The sequence below is a fragment of the Aythya fuligula genome, chromosome 1 (assembly GCF_009819795.1).
Source record: "Aythya fuligula isolate bAytFul2 chromosome 1, bAytFul2.pri, whole genome shotgun sequence".
In the NCBI taxonomy this organism is placed as follows: domain Eukaryota; kingdom Metazoa; phylum Chordata; class Aves; order Anseriformes; family Anatidae; genus Aythya; species Aythya fuligula.
The window spans coordinates 165375759-165401182 of NC_045559.1; the positions used below are offsets into that span (position 1 = coordinate 165375759).

Genomic DNA, 25424 nt, shown 5'->3' on the forward strand with positions numbered 1-25424 from the left:
AGGACAAGCACTGAAGGTGCCTGAAGGTGCCTTCGTCTTTGGTATTAAATGTATTTAATGGATCCCCTTCTCATTGCTAAATTCTGTAGTGCCTTATAGTTTTGGGAAAGCAAAATAAGTATGTTACCAATGTTCTGCATAGCTACCTTTTCTTCTAGAAATGATTCCTATGGGGGCTCACATCTCCTAGATATTATATATGAAATTAGAACTAAATGTCTGAGTTCTTTAGTCTGTTATTCATAAACAAAAATTATGGATTTATTTTTAATTTATTTTATTTAACATGGCAAAAACATTTTACATCTAAAAGATTTTTTCAAAATACAGTTGCATGCATGTTCACCTTTTCTTATTCAGATGCTTCAGATCATTTACAAACAAAATCTGGTTTCTGAAAGCATGTATTTGTAGCTACAGCTAGTTATGACTATTATAATTGCAGTTACTGGATACCAAGCTAAGATTTAGGTGGACGTGGGATGTTTAGAAGTAACTATTTATATAGGATGTGAAATATTTTATTTGAAAAAATTGATAGCCCTCAAATGAAACAAGAGGAAAACTACTCTGCAGTGTTCTCTGTTTGTAGTAAGCATGAAGGAAGAGTAACAGTCTTAGTCCCTACAATAATGAAGAATCATAGAATAATGTATATTAAATTTTATTCATACTTTGCAGGCCTGACAGCAGCAGCTGCAGCAGCAGCAGCTGCCACCAATGCTGCCATAGCAGAAGCAATGAAAGTGAAAAAAATTAAATTGGAAGCTATGTCCAACTATCATGCAAATAACAACCAGCATGGAGCAGACTCTGAAAATGGAGATCTGAATTCAAGTGTCGGTAAGTCTCAGACACATCGTTATACAATGTCCATAACACTCTGATGGGGCTTTATTAAAATGGTGATTCTTCTAGACTTCGTTCTGAAGTTTTTGATTTGGTGTAAAATGTTGCATATTTTTTTTCCTTTTCTTAATGTTTTTAGTTTTGTTTTGTGTATGACCTTTATACCAGCATTAAGTGCTGTTGTTACTATTACAAAAAATATTATTCCCTTTGCAGGTTACTTTTGCAGACTCTAGTTAATATTTTCCATGAAAGAAAGTGGTTTGATTGCTTAGAGTTCATTTTTCAAAGTACAGGTGGGGTGACAGATGATGGTGTCAAAGTGAAATTTAACAATGTCTCTTGCTCAGTGTGCTGGGTATCGACTTTAGGTAATTCAGAACACAAGCTTGAAAGGAAAATATTTCATACTTTCATGTGCCCTGTGACAAAAGGAAAACATACATACACAATAAATTATTGCCATGCTCTGCAGTTTCTATCATATTTTATTTTAATAAACACATTCTTAAAATGTAGTTAACAGACTTTTCCATTTCTTAAGCAACCATCAGCAACTCATGTTCTCAAACAGAATTGTTTTGGTATACTTTATTCATTTGTTTGGATGATTTGTTTTGCTAAAGCATACTTCAAAGCTAGAGTAACTTTTTGTTGTCGTTGATTAAATCTTTAATCATCTGTGTGTGTCTGCTGTAAAATGTTTTGTTATGCCATTTCATTGTATTGGTTTCTTTTATCATGTTGAGACAGTATGAACTCAGCAACAGAAATTCAGTGACAAAGAGGTATGTTCAAAAAACTGCAGACAAAATTGGTTGGAATAAAAAAAATGTTGGAATAAAATGGCATAAGATAGAGATTCTTTGTCTTTATTTTGGGCTCTTTTGTTTATTTATTTATAATTTTTCATATTGTAAATATATTTGAAATGAGTCTTAAATAGTTATGTTATAGCCTTAACATAAATAAATATGTTTGTGAACCAGAGTTCTATACAATCTGGGAGCATTCGTAGGCTGTTATTTATAAGTAATGTGGACTACAGTTCAAAGAACCAGTTCACCTAGATACATTATTTTAAATAACAGCAATATGCATGCATAAGGTGACAATCTGTTTTTGTTTGTTTGTTTGTTTTACTTAAAAGCTGTTAAAAACATGCTCTTGTAAAGAAAACTATCTTAAATTATTGTGATAGTACTTGAACACCAACACGTGCATTCTGTAGAATATTAGTGGAAAAATTGTGAGTACAACAGTGGGTAAAGAGGAGGTGTCTGTGAAACCTGGGTGAAAGAGGTGATAGGTGCAAGTATAATGGAAGGACAAGGTGGCACCTAAATACAAAGAAAAAAAGTAAATACCAAGTATTGGGGTAAGGAGTCTGAACTCAGAGCTAATTTAGGTGCATGCATAGTGCATGCATTATGTGAAACAAAGTGTTCACATATTGAATTAGAGAACTAATATTCTTCTTGGCTGTTCAGACAAACTACTTGTACATGTATGGAAATGGAAAAGTTAACAAATAATCAACATGTAGACCACATGAAATATTTGCAGGATTTGTGGGAAGAATAGCTGAATTTCATCTGAAATCCATCTTAAAATAATTGTCTGAGACAAAATTTATATGGTTAATCTGCTCATAAACCGTTTACTCATTTTACTTGATTGAGAAGTTATATTCGAGCTTTTTTAGTAGATTAAAGTAACATTATTTATCGCCAAAATTTCCTCTCAGCAACTTAACTTAATTGTTAACTTCAGTTATTTTCCCAGTTTAAATGAATGAAGAATTGAGTTCATTTTGTTCAGAAAAAAAATAATGGTCTCAGTTATTTTCATTCTATCAGAAATGTCTCTGGAATTACAGTCTTCTTGTTTGTGCACAGCTTTGAATTATATTTTTCCTATGGAAGTTTTCTCAAAAATTACTTTCATTTATTTGTTTCTTTTATAGTGGGCCCTATCTAGTGTCCAGTGTCATTTATGCCTATGGAATCAAAGAAGTGGTTACTAGTGTATATATACTAGTGTATTATACCAGTGTATTATTAGATTCACTAAGAATTAACTCTATTTGTCAATTGCATTGCTGAAAACCAGTATATTGTATTATCCTGACAAGAAGCATATTTCAAAAGTGTTGTTTGGTAGTAGGTATGCACGTGTTTTCTTGTTGTTGTTTCGAGTCTTTTTTTTTATTTGTTTGGTTTTGTTTGTTTTGAGGGGTTGTTTTTCTTTTTTTTTTTTTTTCAAATGTTTATGTTTTTTCAAATAAATATTATTAAGACCATATATCATTAACAATACAACCTATGGCTTGTTAAGCATGAATTTGAAACATTAAAATTATGAATGTTGACAGAAGGAAGGGACAAAACAGAACAAAATAATCTGATTTTTGTTATATTTTATATTATGTTATATGTCTAACCAAACTGGAGAAAAACAAACAAAAAACAGTCTAAAAGCTTTATCTAAATGTTAGCCCACATGTTACAGGTGTATGGTAATGTACATGGGTTGAGCGTACCTTGTTCTTGGGCTTTTCTAATGTGTGTGAAGGAAGAAAAATAAAATATGAACTCCTTATATTGTCAGGTTTACTTCTGAATTGTCTTGCTTTTTGGTTTTAATCAGATGCTTAATGTGACTTACAGAAGTCATTTATGTAGATGAACATTGTATAATTATACAGAGCACTACACAAATTTATTAACTTGGTCCTCTGAAGCAATGGCCAAAAGGTTAGTGAGTGAAGGGAGTTGAAGGAAGTCAATGACACTAATAAGTAATTATTTTATATCTCTCAGTTTTGCATGGTAACCTTGAGCTTTCATCCTCCCACCAGCATTATTATTTCAGAAGGAGAAAATAGAAAAGAAAAGAAAAGAAAAGAAAAGAAAAGAAAAGAAAAGAAAAGAAAAGAAAAGAAAGAAAGAAAGAAAGAAAGAAAGAAAGAAAGAAAGAAAGAAAGAAAGAAAGAAAGAAAGAAAGAAAGAAAGAAAGAAAGAGAAAAAATAAATTACAGAGGAATTGGAATGAGGTATTAGCACACTGAGTAGAATATATGGCTGCAACGCCTTTCTCCCCCATCCACAATCAATTGGATTCTTTTAGTTTAATATTTACTTGCTAAGATGAGATGCTAGTCTGCATGGTGATAAACAGTCTGCTACTGGCATCTGAAGGTGACCTGTCAGTTCATATGGACAAATCTCCTGCTTACTGAAATGTACAAAATAAATCATTAAAGCAGGCAGGTGCTCATTCCCAGATTTAAATCACCACAGATTTATGATTTGAATTAATGCTTCATTTGGTCATAGAAATAGATGCTGAGACAAATGATATGCAGTGGTTGGGGCTTCCATACTGTAGCCATCCTAATATTGATTACTGCGATGTCTTTGCAATCTCTTGTTTATATCAAGTACTGTCTTGTGACAGCTTGGCTGATATGAGCTACATTGCAGATAAGAAGGAAAAATGTCCTGGGTTCTTTTTTTTTTTTTTTTTTTTTTTTTTTTTTTTAGTGGCAATTCTATATACAACATGCAGGATAGATAAATTACTGTTTTCTCATTTAAAAAAAATGAATTCCATATGGCAGCAAACAAAATGCATTGTCTCTAAGATCATGCCGTGTTTTTATTTTTGTTTTAATTGCAGAGTTAAAAGAAAGAAAGTGACAAGGTCAAACATTAAATTTAATTGAAGAGGTTCTGCTCTTTGTCATATCAACATCTTATGATGTTATTAGGATCAGTCACATATTTACTACCTGATACTCTGAAGTTATGGATAGGTAGATCACCTCAATTATTTCACTGCTGTTAAGTACTTACTACCTTGCTATCATACTTCATTAATCTGCAGCAACAAATGATAAAAGCTTTTAAAAATGTTTAAAGATATTTCTGTGAGCTAGGCTTTGCTATCTATAACTTGGTAGGAAGTAAAGAACAGTCCATATACTTTTGCTTCCCAAACATTTTATATAATGAATAAACTATGCATACAGTTTAGAGAATACTCAAAGGATTTGTAAAGACCGTTGCCACTTGCTGAAATCTGACTCATAAAACTTGTAAACAACTATCAACAATAGTAAATTACTTACTTAGTAGGAAATGAGTTCATATCTATTCAAAATGTGATCTCAAAACAGATGTCCCAAGAAAATGTCATTGTTTAAATTACATTCATACAAAAAAAAAAATGCTATTATTTCTTCAAGGAAGTGAAGCAATCATGAAGACTTTGGTGTTCTTGGTTTCTAAACACAGTTAGGAAGTACAAGGCAATATTTTACACTTGGCTAGCATGTTAATCCATAAACAACCACAAAATGTGTTGAAAATTAAGAAGTTTTATTGACATGTTGGGTTTTCTATTCATCCACAATACTTGTAATGTATAAAATTATGAGACAAATCTAAGATTTCCTGCGTTGTGTTGTTCAAAAATAATGATGGTTGCTTGCATTTTTTTTTTAATCCAGAATCAGAGATAAAATGATTTAGGTTAAATTATTTTTCTCTAGCGACCTTGCCCAATAATAGAACAGTACAACATGCAGTCATTTCCTTTTTCTAAACACACGTGTCTATTTTGGAGGAAAGAATTACTTTTATGGTTTCAGGAAAAAGTCTTGGAGACCTTGAAAAAGCAAATAAAAGGAAACAGAGAATGCAGGCCACTGAGCACAGCTCTGCAGTTGCACATCTGATTCTCTGCCTTGGCAATGTTAATGAACCTCAAATCCTCCCTATAATTAGATGAGGGAATTGCTTATATTTTCAAACAGATGATGCTGCTATAATGAAACGATTGACAGGGAACTTAAGAGTGTCTACAGTAGTCATTTGGTTTCTGTATTCCCCCCGCCCCTTCTCCCCCCCCCCCCCCTTTTTTTTAAATGTAAAAAGAAGATTGGCTGTAGATACAGGTCCTGGGAGAGGTAGTAATTTACACAGAATGCTATGACAGGTGTCTTTCTATAGCACAGAAATAAAATGGGAGAGAGAGGAATAATGGACAGGTACAGCAATTTTTGGGGAGGGGGTGTCCTGGGTTCTTTAAAAGGGGCCGAGACTCAAGAGATGAATCCGGATTGAGTGCACAGCTGTAACTGCTGATGAGCTAATTGCTCCTTATCTCTCAGTCCCATTCATCTTCATTTTTTACCAATTACTGAGAATTATCTGTGTTCTCAGTTGGATATGAGAGTTAATCCTTTTTGGTTAAGCTGGCAGTACTGTGAACAGATTCCAAATCATAGGGTGAAAAAGCCAGAGCAAGCTTGTTCTAAAACTCTCTCCAGTTCAATGACAGTATCACTAGTTCATAAAAATTTTTCTATTGTTTAACAGATTGAACACTGATTTTATTTTGTTTTTATACTTTTTTTTTGTTTGTTTTTATACAGTGCATTTATTAATGTATTTTTTCTGTTAGCATAAACTGATCATGTATTCACATCCACTAGTTGGATGGATGTGCTCCTTTTCTAAAAATACTCTGTTGAAAACAATGAAAATAAACTTCAGACTGCAAATATGATTTCCAGTATTACAGTGTTTAGTATACGACATAGTTCATTTAAAGACAAGACTATAGTTGTAACTGACAACATAGGATATAAGACAAGTGCTCGTCAGTAACATTTATCTACTTCTGTAAACTTTGAGATCTTTGGATGAAAAGTATTGTCTAGGTGCTAGCCAAGGAATAATTATACAGCCTTAAGGACAAATATGGTATGTTGAACACATTGCATTTCAAGCTAAAGGAATGTCTTCATAAAACTTTGGGAAAAACAGATCTTTAGCTATAGTCAAGTCACTAAACTCTGTTTTGGAATTTTACTTGTCTTCATGATACCATGGGAAAAAGTCTTGAATTTCATGGCTAAAATATAATGCTGGTCTGGCAAGTGAGAATGTAAATGGAGTTCATAATTTTGCAGGATCTGTTTCCCTAGCTTTTAATTGTGATTGTTAAATTTGCTAAACAAGGCAATGAATTGGATGTTATGATCTGAACACCAGTTAGTAAATTAACAGAATTATTAGCAAAGATTCAACATTTCCTGTTGAACAGTCAGATGTGTTTTAATGATGAGTCTCTCATCTAGATTAAATTTTCACTGTGGGATTCATTTAAACAAATGTATACATTTGCATATTAGTCACCTTAGATTCCCTTTAGACTCAACAGACAAAAATAAGTAGTTGTAGGGGTGATCCATCTCATCCTAAAGTAGATGGCAAACATGAGATCAGATAAACTAAACTGTACATTAAAAGTACTTAGTCTTGCATCTACAGAGTTGTAGTTATGTAAAGAATGAACGAATCACACAGTGCTTAAGTGATTAAGGTATTTTGGAATAAGATTTGAGTGAGTTAACAGGTCCTTTGCAAGACAGTGGTACAGTAATGACAAAATAGGACCTAACAGAAGGCAAAATGAAAAAGAAAAAAACCCTAGTCATCAGAAATCTCAGGTGAATTTAGGTATTCACAGAAAAAAAACTATTTAGCAATATACTCTCAAGTTTGTTCTGATTGTACAAGCATATCGCTTCTAAAAAGAGTGATTTTTATCTATGCAAGACATACTGAGAGAACAGACTTCTAAAACCACAGAAGTAAAAGCTTATTGCATGACATTTGTGCTTTGGGTCTGCTATGAAGCTGTATGGAAAAATCTAAATGATTAAGTCTATCTTGTCAGTAAGGATTAAAAAAAAAAAAAAAGCTATTTATGGTGCTCAATCACATTTACTTTATTTCCTGTTCCATGAAAGATAATCCTAATTGGATAAATAGTTGGATAATTTATTTATTTACTTTTTTAATAAACAAGCTTTATTCGTATGGCTATTTTCCTTTAGATAGTGTTTTGTGTGAAAATAATGAATTTACTAAGCTTTTATTCAGTTTTGTTTCATCATTATTTGTTATCGTCAGTAAATATACTTAAACGTGATACTGTGAAGGTGCTATTTTAAGAAATGTAATCTTAATACACGCTGTATTTTGCTAAGTACTTATGATAGTCTATAGGATCATCTTTCATGAATATGAACTAGAAACTACATTTTAAGAAGAAAACTTGAAACTTTTTAATTATTATCCCAATTTCAAAAACTAATGTCTGTTCTGGAATATGTGACAAATTAATATATCTCTTGAATTATTATTGAATTGAATTATCATGAAAGTATGTATCTTTCCTGTGTTATAAACATGTAAGTATTTTACATCATACAGCAAAAATATTTTAATTAACATCTCTAACATGAATTATCATAAAAGTATTAATCCTTCTTATAGACATGAAAATATGCTATATTATACAGCAAAAATATTTTCTATATAAATAGATATACATTGAAGAAATATATAATTATTGTATTCATTCACACATAGCACAAAGTACCAAAATAGGCTTCCTGCATGTTTTTAATAAAATCTGGGGAATTAAAGATGTGTGTCCTTTCTTACGGGGGTGTGTTGTAATGACATGAACTACTTAGTACCTCATGTTGGGCTTAATGGTAATTTGATAAAGATAAGTCCTGGAGATTTTTGTTTAATCAGGGAAAAAAAAAAAAAAAAAAAAAAAGTCCCCTTTCTAGAAACTGAGGCTGTATTTCCACACATACAATGCATACCTTTGTGGAGGTACCTACTGTGGTGTCTATGTTCAAGGGAGTGTTGAGTTTTTTGGAGTATCTTCTGGTAATGGGGAAAGGCAACCTCCAAAGTGTCTAAGTCAGGCATCTACTGTAAGAAATTTTCTTAAGTGGTGTATGTAGAAAATTGTATACTCTGACAGTTTATAAAAACACAGCTTTATAGACCTTTTCTAATCATTGATGTCAGCTGTATCTATATGTAGATACAGAACCCTTGTCTCAAAGTTTGCCTTCAAGTGTTGGGGCTTTGACTTTTTGCAGTCAGGAAATACATTAACATATCTGTGTGACAAAGCAGATAACTGTAAGCTATGTTGCTGCAAAAATCACAATGTAAAATAACTACATCTTTTATATAAAAGAAATTAATATGTACAGAAGAGGTAGGGGACAAGCAAACAAGGGAAGGATGCAGGCCTGTGAAGAGGTAGGCAGTTTATCCTAAAGGTTAGAATTTCTTCTTGCTTCTTTAAGCTCATTGTATGAGAATGCAGCTAAGGAACTGAGCATGTTCTTAAGTTAAATCTTTCAGTTATAGGCATCACATTTTTCATTTGCAGCCTGATCTTGACTGCCAGTTCAGTTTGTGTCTGAATACTCAAATACTAGAACCACAGGAATATTTACTCCTCTAGAACTCCTAGTTTGTTTGTTTTTTTTTTTTTTTTTAACCATTTTTTTTCCTTTTCATATTTCATGTTTCCTATTTCATATCTTTATTCTTAACTATATTTGACAGGCTGTTATTCAATTATTTTTAAAATGTAGAGACAGGATTAGTGTGGACAGGAAAAAGTACTTTAAGAACTATATGAGAAAGCTTCGTAGAACCATAGAATGGCCTGGGCTGGAAGGGACCTCAAACATCATCTAGTTCCAACCACCCTGCCATAGGCAGGGACACCACCCACTAGATCAGGTTGTGCAGGGCCTCATCTAATGTGGTCTTGAACACCTTCAGGGACCCACAACCTTTCTGGGCAACCTGTTCCAGTGCCTTACCACCCTCTGAGTGAAAAATTTCATTCTAACCTCTAATCTAAATCTCCCCTCATGACCAGCTTTTGCACAGCCTCATACAATCTTTGAACGTGGCCCTTTGTGTGTGGGATAGCATTGTCTTTTTGCATTAAAAAAAAAAAAAAAAAGCATCTGCAGTCAACACTCTTGTAAAGTGAAGTGACTATCTGTTGTTCTGCTGAGGGGATAGGAGATGGTTGTTGCACAACTGACCAGTTGAGTATCTTAATCATGTAATAGCTGATCAGCATGCCTGAAAAATAACCTTGAGTAATATAATATGCAATTGACATTACCTTGAAAAATCTCTGTATTTTTTACAGAGAAGGTGGAGACAATAGGAATATTTGATGGACTAGACAGGAGGGAACAGAAAGGATTTTAACATGGTTTTCTTTAACAGCAGGTCATAATCGAAACACAGACCCTTACATTTATTCAGTGCTGAGAGAATTACTAGTTTGATAACGACTAGGAATGTTGTTATTAAAACAGTATGTGCAGTTCATTTTCAACAGTTTTGAATTAGAGTCTGCACTAATGAAATGGATATGGTTTCTTTCACAAAGGGCAGATCTGTTAGTTAATATAGCTGCAGCAGTGCCTTGTGGACCATGCCTTTAGCTCTATTTGTATTTCACAGCATGATAAGCAAAGAGTGTTGATTTTCAAGGATCCTGCTGATGAAAGGTAATGGCATTATTACATCTTTATCTCAAAAACAGAACTGCATGGTAAATGATAATTTTTTCTCCTCCTCCTCTGTCTTCCCCCCCCCCCCCCTTTTTTTTTTCTGTTACAGACAAGACTTCTTGGTTAGAATCCTTTTTTATTTCTTCGAATCATTTTAGCCTTGGAAATGATATGTTATTATTTAATGTCTGCACAGCAAGCCTGAGAGCACCTAATAGCGAATGGATTGGAAGTGAAGTGCCTCCTGCTCACAGATATGGATCGGCTCAGTCACACGCTGTACCAGCTGTCATCTCAGCCATACTGCTGTGATTTAATTAGTCTGTTTATGTCCTTTCTAATAATATTTCCATCTTTATGAAAGGGCAAATGCGACAGGGACTTTTTTCCTCTCTGGTTCTGTAGACTGAGGAATGTGGCCTACATCTGATATGCTGAAATGCAGGACTGAATCACTATTCCTGTCACTTCAAGCTGTTGATAAACTGTTCAGCCAAGAAGTGTACTTACTTCCTTGGGGTCATTTGTGGGCTAGGGGCCTGTGATCTCCATAGGGGACAAAAAGAGAGACACTAAAGATGGTAGTTTTCCTTTCAAGTGATCAAGGCACACTAGGCCAATGAGCTTTCAAAAAAAATTTTTTTTTTTTTTTTAAGATCTTCCTCCACAGCTTAAGAATTACTTTATTAGGATTTGAAGAAATAAATTAGTTATACTTTAATTACTTTGTCAGTTTTGAGAACACTGCAACTCATATTCAGTCATCAATATATTTTCTGAAAATAACAGTCGATGCAAAATGCATATGCATTTGCTATATTTTAGTAATTCTGTTTATACTGACAAAAACGGTACCAGTTTTATAAAAAAACACTAACAATATTGTAATGTGCTTTTTCCCTCCCATTCATTTCTGCTGTGGGATTTTAACAAAAATAATATAAAACACCTAGAAATATTACTTAGAAAAATTCGGTCAGTCTCCTGTGTTTCTTTCAGGCCCCTGAATGTTCAACTTCATATGTTCTTTCTAGCATCTCCTTCCTCGTGATTCTGAAAAATACTCCAAATAATTGACAATATTTGGTGCTTCTTTGATTGTTACTAATGATGAAGGTAACCATCTCCTGTTTCCTTCTGATTTTCTGTCTGATCAAAGAGAGGAAGGCAATCTTTACAATAGAAAGGAACACTTTGGTGTTTCCCAGCATTAGGTTTTGTAGGCTGTTGAGAAGGAGGCAGATATTTCAAGTAGTGCAGACCAACTGTCCAGGGAAATGCCTGGGACAGCAGCAGGGAGAAGTAACCTGTTTTGATCTTTTCACTACTGCAAAATATGAGTTTTTCCCTATCTGTTTTGACTCTTTCCTGCTCTCTGATATGCCTATCAGTGACAAAGTGTGTATACAACTCTATTTGGAAAAGTCCCATAATGTTTTATTTATTTATTTACTTACTCCTCCTCCCTCCCCCCAAGATGAAGATCTTTGATATGGAGTGTTGCAGACCTTGATGCTGCCACTGCCATTTAATTTAATTGAAACTGAAGATCCAAAAATACACATATTATATTTCAGAATGAAGCACAGGCTTTTTGACTGTTCAAATATTTTTTATTTATTTTTTTTTCTCCTAGGAGAATTTAGAGAAAGCGTGCTTAAAAATAGTACATTTCTAGCACACAGGGGACAGGACTTTCCATTACTTGTATTTGGTTAGATTTAGATTGCATTTGAATGTTTACTTATTTATTTCCTAACCTACAATGAGTAAATCAACTTGAGGAATGCCTAGAACTCCCATTCTTGGAAAGAAAAATGATGTTTTGAAATTTGCTCTTGTTTTGCTTCAGAGTGAAACTTGTCATTTACAAGACAAGAGAAGCCCACTGTGGAATAGCTTAGATGGCAAGAGTTAAGGCATTTTGGGATCTTGGATATCATGTGTTAGCAGCACCAATCACATCTTCTCATCTTCTCAGATCTCATAATGCTGTCTCATGTCAGCAATCAAAAGAGAATGCATTGCCTATATAAAGATATAAATGGCTTAACTTTATTGTTAGATAACTGTAGAATAGTTTAAAAAGAACAGCAAAACAGCAGAAAACTTTCAGTTTGCAATCAGAGAGATCAAGGGGACAAATGTTTAATATGCCGATCCTCAATAGTTTGCAGTAACATTTTTAGCTCAATATATAAACAGTGCTGATTACGTTATCTTGAGAGAAATATTTTGATGACACCGAACAAACTTACCAGTAAGCATTTGATGGCATTATTTATTAATATGATAAATGAATTGTGAGATGTATGATTGTGTGATGATGCATTCATTTAGTTGTTCCTTTTTTTTTTTTTTTTCTTTTGCTAATCTCTGTCATGTTGGATTTATAAACGGAACTGAGTGACCTTTGAAACTGTGATGGAAATGAAGAGATAAACACAACTTGAAAGGACAAACCAATTAATATGAATGTGTTACACATAAAGAACTGATTTCAATCAATTGCTATCTATGTAAACCTTTGGGCACTTGGCTGAATGGAACAGAAAAAAAAAACAGATTATGTGACATAGGGACAAAATATACATTTAACTCTTGTGCGTTTACTTGGGATATCATTCATAATATATGTGATACAACAGAAAGGCTATTTAAGTATATAAGTATATGTTTTACTGCGCTACTGAGACCACTGATAAGTTCTGGTCCTTGAAGACTATCTTTTTCTAATAATCAGAAACTCCTAATGATGATGTTTTTTCATTTTAGTTTTATATTATTTATATTATTTATATTTTGCATTTTGATGGATAATACTTAAAAAGTCTAAATTTCATGTTTGCTCTTTCCAGAACTTATAATTAAACTTCTAAAACACTCATGCAATATAGTTTTGAAATATCCCAATCCAGGAATTTCTAAGTAGAGTATTAATTTCTTCTATAGTAGCCTTGTAGTAATGAAAACATTTATCACCCTGAAATCGATACAAATGTCTTGAGCATCCTTGCTTAAGAAAATTACAGCATCTCTCTCAGCTTTATTTATTTATTTATTCATGAAGAATGAACCTTTTGTTATATGCATTTTAAACTGCCTGCACATATTGTTCTCTTTACAGGCTTAATTAGAGAATATGATCAATTTAATGTAAAGGTTTCAAAATACCACCATTGATGCACAACAAGGGGAAAAAAAGAGAAATACAAGCTTGACATTTTAAAACACTTACATTTGAAAGTCTTTCACTACTAATTGATTTTTAAAAGAGTTCTTTGGAAAAGTGAACTCAGAAATGTTTGGAAGTGTCTTGGCAGCATGCCAGAACATTTAGTACAAAGCATAACTAGACAGTTTCTGAGGCCTTACTACAACAGAGAAGATATGTTATTTGCCTCGCCTAATCTAATTTGGTATCCCAGCTGTACAGTTATATATTATGCTGTATATTTTCAGTATTTTCTGGACATCTTTAAATGATCAGTAGGCACAAGGCAACAACTTCCTGCTGTTGCAGGCAGGGTTAGGTAACACAAGGGTTTCAATTGTAAGATTTCCTTTAACTTTCCTAAAACATGTTATAATATTGAATCAATGTTCATTTCAATATTTTAGGTGGCATTTTGGACATATTTGTCTGCTAATCATTTTCTAGACTGTAGTCTAGATAGATTGGACCAAACTCAGTCATTTCTATTTGTCTTTACAGGAGTTAATTTTTTTTTGTAAAGTGAAAGGAGGGCAGATGATGTCTTATGTTCTATAATCTCTTTAAAATTACCTCTTAGATCTCCCTATATGACACTGCGTATTCTATAACATTTTGTAGTTCTTTGTTAGTTGACTGAAGTTGAAACAATTTATTTATTTATTTATTTATTTTTGTGGACTACACACTTTAAAAACATACATAGACAGTTAAAACATTAATGGAAATGACATCCATTCTATTTTAGAAAAAGAGCAGACCAAATGATAGCGGGTAACACTGACCAAAAGCAATTACTTTAAAAGGATACTTCTAAGTGTCTGAGAAAAATGATTCCTTTGACTAGATGTTTGTCAGGCCCTGTGTGTTCTTTATTGATTGCTCTTGAATATATAGCCCCCATGATTGAAAATGCCACTGATAATGTCCTGCTTTTTATTGTGCTGAGCGTATCTCATTGAAAATAATAAGAAAGAAATTTATTCAGAAAACAAGTACACATTAGAGCTATAAATTAGCTAAAAGTGACCTACGTATTACCTATGATATTAATCTTCTAACATGTCTCATTCTCTAAAACTGGAATTTAGAATTAGAGGACAAAAAATCGGGCCTTAAAAGTTACATATTAAGTATTTGTTTATTGCATGTTTTCTCTCCCGTGCCTCCCCCTTTGTATCTGATTATCTATATGGAGCACTCTAATTCATCTGCTGCTGTGAAGAGTACTAAGTTTTAAATGAGTCATAGATAAGAGTTTAGCTGATACTATTTTTCTGTATATGATTATTTTACCTATGCAGGTGACTTTTTTTGCTCCACAATGGAAGATTCCATCTTAGTGTGACTGGCTGGCAGCTTAAAATGCCACCAGTCTATTTAAATGAACACTTGATTAGGATGATCAAGTGAATGCAGACAGATGCATGAACGGATTTAAGCAGCAGGCTGCAATTTTATTAACTTAACACCGGAAAGCTTCTGAAACACTGAAAATCTTCCCAGTCTCTCCAGTGACACCCACCCACTAGAGGATTCACAGAATCACAGAATCACAGAATTTCTAGGTTGGAAGAGACCTCAAGATCATCGAGTCCAACCTCTGACCTAACGCTAACAGTCCCCACTAAACCATATCCCTAAGCTCTACATCTAAACGTCTTTTGAAGACTTCCAGGGATGGTGACTCCACCACTTCCCTGGGCAGCCTGTTCCAATGCCTAACAACCCTTTCGGTAAAGAAGTTCTTCCTAACATCCAACCTAAAACTCAACCTAGCACAACTTTAGCCCATTCCCCCTCGTCCTGTCACCAGGCACGTGGGAGAACAGACCAACCCCCACCTCGCTACAGCCTCCTTTGAGGTATCTGTAGAGAGAGATAAGGTCGCCCCTGAGCCTCCTCTTCTCCAGGCTGAACAAGCCCAGCTCCCTCAGCCACTCCTTGTAGGACTTGTTCTCCAGACCCCTCACCAGCTTCGTCACCCTTCTCTGAACCCGCTCAAGCACCTCGATGTCCTTCTTGTAGCGAGGGGCCCAAAACTAAACACAGTACTCGAGGTGCGGCCTCACCAGAGCCAAGTACAGGGGGACGATCACCTCCCTAGCCCTGCTGGTCACACTGTTTCTTATGCAAGCCAGGATGCTGTTGGCCTTCTTGGCCACCTGAGCACACTGCTGGCTCATATTCAGCCGACTATCCACCATCACTCCCAGGTCCTTCTCTGCCTGGCAGCTCTCCAACCACTCATCTCCCAGCCTGTAGCTCTGCTTGGTATTATTGCACCCCAGGTGGAGGACCCGGCACTTGGCCTTGTTGAACTTAATAAATTTGATAAATTCTCATTTTGTTGTAGAATTTGGTTCTTTTTTTCAAGGTCTACAGGTATGCCTCTCTTTTTCCTCCTTCCTACAGCAAGGCAAAAGTTACTGTAGGGAGACTTTTGTGCCTTTTTCACATGCAAAAGTTTACTAGCAAAATTCTGTGTTCAGTTTAGTTTTGTGGAATGCTTACTGGCAGCTCTCCAAAGTTAAGAAAAAATATCTATGGCTTTACATTACTTCCAAGTTTTTTGACAATTAAACTAAAATTCCAAGATTCTTTAAAATCCATTAAGATCCAAAGGAAAAAAAATAATTAAAAAAATCCTTTGTGACTCCATTGTTCAGTCATTTCTGAGGCATCCTTAGGAAAAAACAACAAAAACACTAATATGTAGCTCCCACGCCACACTTGCATGTAGAGAGTGTGATGAAACAGATGGATGAAAGATCTGGAAAAAGATATGTCCATCAGTTTAGATGAGCAAGTGAGAAGTTGGGAGCAATAGGAGATGGAGAGTTTTTTGAAACAGAAATCCATGTCTTTTCCACCTACAGACTGAAGGTCTAATCTAGTTTTTCATCTCATACACAATGGGCTAAAACCAGGAGATACAATGGATAAAGTATCTTCTGTAAACTCTGTGGAACTCACCAAAAACCGTCATTAGACATCTCTTTCAAGTAATTTCTTATGAAATCTCTTTGGCGTAATAAGAATTGCTGTTGTACAGATACAGTAACCAGTCCTTCCTTGGAGTATCACTCTCTCAGATGTTGGATTGAACTCCTTGGTATAGAGTTGAAATCTTAAGGAGGAAAAGGAATGAAGAGAGCTTTTATCAAATCCTTAAGAGATGTCTAATAATTGGTAACAGTGATAGCGGTGAGAAATGGTGAAGGAAGAGATCTGGCAGAAAAGGAGAATAAGAGGGAAAGTTATATCAGAATGGAAAATGCTCGTTAGCTGAGGATACTTTTAAATACACTTGGTTTGTGACTGGCAAGCTGTTCTGTCTTGTTGCTGTTGCTTCAGTGTTCACATGGAGATGTACACAGAACAGGCTGAGGCTCTGGGTCATCTGTCTTTGTTTATCTTCATAAGGAAAAGCTGATTTGCCAAATTACCAGCTGTGAATGACTGGGGATGAAATTAAGCTTACTTTATTTGTGTTTTCTGAATTTCTTCATGGTCAGTACTATAGGTGTGACCTCACCTAGCACTGAACTTTTTGATGTGATGTGCTGACCCATTTTAGTACCAAAATAGTCCTTTACAATGTCACCAACCTCTTTCTGTTTTGCTGTGGTTTGACATAATTTTTGCAGAGCTGTGTTTCCCCTCTGCCTCCCCTCATCATCCCTTAATAATTATTTTGCAAAAAATAGTATACTTTTCCTTTGCAGTAGTTGTGATGACAGCTGTTGCTGTATCAGATGAGTTGGCTTAAAGCAAAGAATGGTACTCTATCTGCCACAGAATTTTCTGCAAAATTCTGGTTTCAATGTTGAAGGTTTTCTTTTTTTTTTTTTTTTTTTTATTATATATATAATTATGTTTGCAGCTGCAATACAGCTGTATTGTGTTGTAGAGCCAGGAACAAGGACAAAAAAAAATGAAAGCTGAGGTTCGGCTTATAACTAGATAGATGGAAAACTAAATGCAGCACAACTGAACTTAATCCCCTTGGTGAAGCAAGTGAGACACTAAAAGCTGGACAGTCCAGATGCAAGTTTTCTTCCATGCTAGTATCAAGATAGAAGATGATTTGTGTAGAGCTCTTTTAGAGGCTGTTATTGCCAAATTATCTGGGGAACACAGAGAAAAATATAATTCAGGATTTACTGTTAAAAATAGCTATCAATTTTTCATCAGTGATATTCTCTGCTATGAGTCATTGCTGAATATGTTTGTGCAGGAGTGCAAAAGTAAGGATGAGGAGTATTTTAGAGACAATAATGAATTAATGTTGCCATGGATTTTGTAGCTGCTACCACAGAATTTGAGTTGTCACCATGGAGTTAGGTCTGTTGTGATGCAGAATATAAAAAGACCCTGTCCTGTAGTAACTTGCTGCAGTGTAAGTTGGCTTTAGGGTGTTTGGATTTTAGATAGTAGTGGTAATAGTAATATTTTGTTTATTAGCTAGGGGCAACAGTCAGATTGCATTACTGCTTCTGTTCAGATGAAAGGGAAGCAATATTGAAGTTAACTGAGGAGTGAATTCTTAGAAATGTTAGAATTAGTGAGAAGTAATTTATAACAAAGCATCTGTGGAGGAGTCACCTTAGACATAAGTGGAATCAACAAGCCTTTCAAAAGTCCAGAGTCAAAAATTGTATTCAGTTAAGAAGTGAGGAAACTATCTGACTGTCCCCAAGCCAAAAGCCATATTGACTTTTCATATTTGGGTAGAACTACTCAATTTCTTATTCAAATGATGAGTGAGATTTTCTTTATTTTGTCTGTGGAACTTTGTTAATACATATTTAGGTTTTGTTTCTACCACTTTAAAAATTATTCTGAAGTTTCATTCCATATTTATACTATAACATTATGTAACATTATGAAAAATTAAGTGAAAATTGATAAAGCATTACCTATTTTTTAATAGGCAGGAATGAAAACAGCTATACAGAACTAATATACATGTATATATATTTTGTAAATCTGTTATTTACTAAATTCATCTATCTTTCTCTGACTTTCAAAGATTCCTCATCCTTCCCAATAGCCATTGACAGTTTATTTAAAAGCAGACAGAAGACATAATGAGTTTTTTTTTTTTTTCCACACTTATCATCCAAAATAAAGACTTGTAGCTGTTAAAAATTGGTCTTAGTGTTATTCAGATCACATAAGACTTCCTTTAATTGGCCCTTAATAAGCTTGGTTTAACTGGGATTTAAAGAAAGAACAGTGGTCATTAACATTAGCCAGATTAAGACTCTGTTAATTACCACTGAAAGATAAAGTAATATGCAAAGATGGGGTCTAAAATATTCTTGCACTTAAGCACCCAAGGAAGTTGAGAAATTTCTTGCTAACTGAAATAAGTCAATAGCTCTTTCTCTGAAAAGCTAAAAAAAAAGGAAAAAAAAAAAGAAAAAAATGTGTATGGGAGTACAATTACTATATTTAAATACTCTGGCTTAATTAGTACCATAGATACAGAAATAATGTATATGTTTTTTATTATTTTTTCTTGTACCTCTACCATAACTTATTAATACTTTAAATATTTGATAAATTCTTCATGAATATATCATTTTCTGGTTATTAACCTTAACCATGCCTTGATTCTGTGGTTAATCTACTGTATAGACAACCATTGGTTAGGCATTGGAACAGGTTGCCCAGGTAGACTCCTTTGGGGTGTTTAAGGAAAGGTTGGACGTGGTACCTAGGGACATGGTTTAGTGTAGGGGGACCGCTAGACTAGAGGATCTTGGAGGTCTTTTCCGAGCTTAATGATTCTACAATTCTATGATAGTCTAATATATACATATTAGTGTATTTACCTATATCCTTTACATATATGAATATTAATACATAATGTTTTATATATCATGTTTACATATATCAAATGTAAGAGTATTTTCTTAATACACAATAGCAATAAAATCAAATGTTAATGTTAAATCAAATGTAAGCAAATATGTCTTTATAATAATAGCATTTTTGTGATGTCATTATAAACACCTTAAAACATTCTTTGGTTACGATAGTGGTTCAAATATTAGAGTGACATAATATTTCCACTTTGGAGTGGACTTGTGAATTTGCCAGGGTATCCTATCAATCACGGCACCAATCAAAGGAAAGAAACCAAAGATCAAATACAAAGATCAAGAAACCGACAAAGGGCAGATATAGAATCATCTTCTGTGTATGAATAGTTCCTGACTAGTCTTTAGCAGTCAGTGAGAATTTACAACCTGAAATTAGGAGTTTCTTATTTTGTATAATTATTTCTTATATTTAATATGATGTGTATTTTTTTTTTCTCCAATACTACACCAGATTCTGGTTTAAACAAACTGTTGTTCCCAATTATTTCCATCTGTATAATTATAAATATTTTTAAAACATCTAATTCTGTTTCTTCTGGAAAGTGATATGTAGTATCTCAGTTTCATGGAATATTTTCACATTCTCTTATAGTGACAAGGACTAACAGTTGTGCCAAACTTAACTGTTATGTATTCTTATATATTAATGATCTTTTTCATTTCCATCTCTCTAAACAGATTGGTGATGTTAATTTAGAAAAGGTACTAGTTACATATTTTCTACATTTTATTTCTACTTCTTTATATAATATTTCATTTTCTTCAGTTTTAAACTCCTTTAAGCACTCAACAGGTTTTCAACAGCCTGTGTCTATACCATGTACTGTTGTAGGAGACATAGTCATATTAAAAATGAAACAGTGATTAGTAGGTCAAATAAATACATGTGTTTTATTTAATTCTATTTAATATTCAAAGAGCTAGTTAGTTTACTGCTTTAATTTTTTTTAATTGTTGACTAACAATGTAGTTGAAGTATATATATATATATTTAAGGACTGATGCTGATAAATCACTACTGCATGTTTTTTGTAATGCATAGTTTTCTTTTTTGTTTGAAATATAATTCTATTTAATATGTAATACAGCTCCAACCTTTTTGGTAGAGATCAGTAAAGAAACAAAGATATACGTCAGAAGTATTATAGTATTTTCTTATAAATCAAATCTTCAGTATTCCACTTATTTTTAAAGACTGTGTGGGTGCAATATTTAAAAATGAAGTAAAAACAAACAAACAAACAGTATACACATGTATATAAATTTAATTACTTTAAAGATCCTTGTGTTGAGGATGCATTGCAGATCAGAGGGTTAATCCTTAAATCGTATCTTACCCTGTACCTTTTGGCTAAGGAACATCTGCAAATGATAAGAATGTTTCTCACCCATTCATACATGAACTGCTACTTGTAGAAGACCAGGGACTATGTGGACATTGTTATCCTCCCAGGGGTGCACCTGACACCTCCAATGCATTCTTTCATGTACGTATTTTAAGTATCAGATGATAACCATAGGCCATAAAATCAGTTGCTTTTAAAATAACAGGAACTGTGTTAACAAAAGAACTTGCCAAACTTATTGTCTCAAATAAGTATTTGAAAAACAGGGCCAAAGAGGAAGAAATATGCTTTAATCGATAGGCTATTTTTACATGTGAATGGAAGTTTGGATTCATTCTACTGGATAAGGTAGCCTAAACCCGGTCAACCTTAATTCTTTGTTAAATGCAGGTTTTCTCTTTCTAGGCTGTGCAATATCTCCCTATTAAATTTCTCATTCATCAGTTTGTGCCAAAGACAGACGGCATGTTGTCATTGTTCCCTGAATGCTTGTGCTCAGAGCGCACCCTTTGCTATGGAACTGTCTGCATTCTCTGAGGCCTACCTAAAATACTTACACGTGAAAATGAGGAAGGAATCAAGATAAGATTTAGTCTGCTGACCAAGAAAGTTTTAGAGAAACTGTGCATACATATGCTTATTGCTTGCTTTTATGGCAGAAGATGTACTGAGAAAAGACTGCATTAGAGTAACTCAGCTTTGGGACCAGTTAGTCTACGCTTAATGTAGAGGTTTTGGCTCAGCAAACTTTGAGGGATCCAGTGCCAAACATGAAACCTACCAGCTCACCCTATGTTTCAGGAGGGTTAAAGGTATTTTACAGGATAAACAGAGAATTATGCTTTTTCAACATGATATTTTCCAAACCGTGTAGACAAATTTAGTTGTATAATTCAAGTGTAAAGAACGTATGGGAAAATTACATTTCACTCAGGCTGCAAGCTACTGTATAACCAATTGAAAGATACTTTGCAACCTACATGGAACATTTGCCTAGTGATATATGAATTGCTAACAGTCATTAACATTAGTAGGGCTTCACTACAATCACAGAATCACAGAATTTTGAATTTCTAGGTTGGAATAGACCTCAAGATCATCGAGTCCTTCAAGTAGACCAATGTAATAACACAACTTTTACTTAGAAGCACAAAATGATGCCACTGCAATGAACTGTTTTGGATAACTTAATAAGTGCTAAAAAAAAAACAACCAACAAACAAACAAACAAACAAATATATATATATTTTTAAAGTTCCTCAAATGTTCCTCTTTACATTTTCTTCTTTCCAATCTCTATGGTAAATACCTCAAGCACTTGCCAGTATACTCCCTCAATGAAAAGCAAGACTGAAATCTGTCACAAATCATACCTAGCTGCCAGAGAAATTCAAATTGCTGTAAGCACAAGTGTCAGGGGAGCTCTTACATCGATGCTGAAGCCATAATGCACCATTCACAACGAGATCATTGCATCATAATCTCCTTCTGAATGTGACTCCCTTTGTGTGTCAGGTGCTTGTATGTCAGATGGAGAAGAAGAAAGGGGATTGTGAGTTTAACACAATCTGTTGTTTTATGTTAAAGTGTTTTTGTTTGTTAGTTTTTTGTTTATTTTATAAAAAATGACCTGTTTCTATGCAGGATATTCTAAAGGCTTCCAAGGTACTTTCTGCCCTCTAATCTCCTCAAGTAAAAATCCGTTTTGTTAGGAATATTCATGTTTTTATTTCAGACAAGCTAGTTACTTAGAATTCTCTCTAAGCCTATAAGCTTGCAGAAGTTAATATATATTAAAAATCATCTTTATTTTCAGTATATGTATTGCTACTATTTTAATTTCCTAAGTGCACAAACAATATTTAAATGAAGAACATGTGGTTCGTCCTCAGCTGTATCAGCTTTTGAACAGAGTAAGTTTATGAAAATCCATGAAGGTGTTTTTTCCCACTCAGATTTACAGCAGCATAAGTGAAAGGAGAATCAGGGTCATATATTACAAAATGTCATTTACATTAATTCAACATCCACCAGACCTGCCTTTATTTCATGCAGTTGTGCTCACAGTGTATATGGAGGTCGTTTTGGGCTTCTGTTGCTTTTTGAGAGTTTATCAATATAACTTGAGACTTGAATATATGTCTTCCTTGAACAGTAAGAAAAACTCAATATACAGGGAGTTTAATAGTGAAGAAAGCTGAAAGCAGATTGGTTCAGAAGAATAAAATGTGAATAAAGATGACTCTTAAGTGAAGGTGTTATCTCTCACTTGACACTGCTGCCTGATATGATTATCATCAGTAATTTTGACTACAAAATTTAAAATTCCTCCTTGAACATGTTTAATTTACTCTGTATGCAATGGAAAATGTAATGGGGTTAATGGTTAGAATAAGGCTATATATGTTTTAACAAAAGCCAAAACTTATTTTAGTTGTTCTACGTCATTGATTTTATTGCTTTTATGATAGTATAATGGTGATTATCAAAAAAAAAAAAAAAAAAGAAAAAAAAAAGAAAAAAAAAAAAGAAGAAAAAGGGTCATGTTTAAACCATTGAATACCATGAGGTGCTAAAGTTAGGAGTCTAGTTGTCCAGCGCTCAAAAAGAGATAGATATCCACAATGGACATTAGTATTACTGACTATGTGAATTACTATGTACAGCTGACAAACCCATTTTTTGACTATACAGGGAATCTAAGGCAGCTGGTCACATAAACTGAAAATTTCAGTGAACTGAATCTAGAATCTAGGTATAAATGCATTACAGCTGAGTTTTTTGTCCTGTACCAGCAAAAGGACAGGGCAGGACTGATTCAGTTCGTACCTACATTATTTATTCTTTACCTGGCAGGGAAAAAATATATAGATATACATAAGATAAATGGTCAATAAATGTATTTTATAACAAATAATTTATATGGATGGATCATTTTCAGACCCTGGATTGGAAGAGGACTTAAGTAGGAGTTCTACCAAGAAATTAAGCACAGAAAATACAGAGGGAAAGCTAGGGTTTTTTCTTTGTTTGTTTGTTTTTGGTTTTGAGCCTGAAAGGCCCTAAATAATTCTGTATCACCATCAAAGTCCCCTTGACATTAAGAATTTTATCTTCTCCAGACTGGGGGGAAGATAAAATTATTTGACAGCACCAAGCAGAGCAATTCCTGTTTTATGCCAAAAGACTGGAATCCTCCACTCATTGATCTGTAAGGCTGAATTCTGAACGCATCTTTACTAATGTATGGTGCAGGGTACAAAGCAAAGAGACACTATAAGTTTCACCAAATAATCAGGTGGTGTGAGCTCAGAAATAGTGGTGTAGTCAATAGAACATGACTGAAGAAATATGGATTATATGAGTAAAACATTTTTTTTCCCATCATCTGTTCCAATGTGTGAAATGGCAAAATAGAAACAAGTCTGAGTTCTTTCTGTGTTCTTCACTCCCTCTGATTTGTTGGAAAAGAGGGAACAATTGTGTGGTTCAATAATTAGGACAGTCAGGGAGTACTCCAGAAATGTCATCAAGAGCATGGTCCTATGTTTTATAAATGTGTTTAACACTCCATTTGAAATGTAAAATATAGAAATAAATCCTGAAGTGACTCTTTGTTTTTAACTGAACAGAGTAGATGACTTATCCAGGAGTTGAATTTATGGGGTGTTTAAGTTTAATATAAGTAGTTAAATCCCACAGTGCCATCTTAAAAAGCTTACCAAACCATTTACAAGTCTACAAAGGTTTGGGACTGCACAACCTAAAGGAACGGATGTACTTTTCAAAACTACTGAGTACTTAAGTCCCAGACTGAGGAGGATAATAGTTCTGAGATTATTTTGCCCTTGATATTTCTCTACTGTCTAGCTTAGGTGGCCCCACTTAGTATTTTTTGCCTTAAATTCTGTACACCCTCTTTCTTCCTGCTATAGATCTGAGGCCTTGGATTCTTTTGTATCAATGGGCTAAAAGTTAAGGATTGTGGTATATCTGTGCCACTTCTTGTACCTGAGCACAGAAACTAAAAAGCAATGTTGAAGTGAGAAGAGAAACAGAATAAATAATACTGTATGCTACTGAAGCTGCATAGGGAATTTAGGTAGGCAGAATGCAATTATGCATGTGGAATATAGCCAGGACATATGGATTAACACATGTACTCCTGTGAAGAGTGCCATGGGATATTTAATGACTGTAAGTTGTCAGAACTCAGTTTTACATCTCATCTGAAAGACAGCACCACCAGCAGCATGGCAGCCCTTAGCACCATGATGAAACAGTTCCTTGGTACAAGCTCCAGTGGGGTGAGTAGTGTCTCCTGAACCACTATTTCAATTTCTTGCTGCATCTAGAATTTCTGAAGAGGCTTGTATTAGAACATTAATCAAGACCAGCTTTCTTAGCCAATGAGGTCCAACAAGTTCACTATCCAAATTTGAATAAGAGTACAGTTGCCTACACCAGAAGTAGCTTGCTGTAAGATTACATTTTATCAATCATTTATTTGGACTGGAAGGTGTTGGATTTGCCACCTCTAGAGGATCTCAGATGAATCTAAAAGCCTTGCTCAAAGAGAAATAGTGTGAAGGTGTAGTAAAAAGATAAGCAAATTTACAAAAAGCCTAAGAGGACTTTCAGTCAGCATATTATGGCAGGATAAATAATTAAAAACAAACAAACAAAAAAAA

At 34.1% G+C, this 25424-nt stretch overlaps 1 protein-coding gene across 1 annotated transcript in view; it reads left to right on the forward strand.

Annotated features, from left to right (window-relative positions):
- The window catches only part of DACH1 (dachshund family transcription factor 1), a 371790-nt gene that overhangs the window by 189663 nt on the left and 156703 nt on the right, over window positions 1-25424 (forward strand). The window contains exon 3 of the mRNA XM_032208224.1: window positions 682-843. Within this exon, the coding sequence (XP_032064115.1) occupies window positions 682-843 (162 nt within the window). The remainder of the gene's footprint in view (window positions 1-681; window positions 844-25424) is intronic.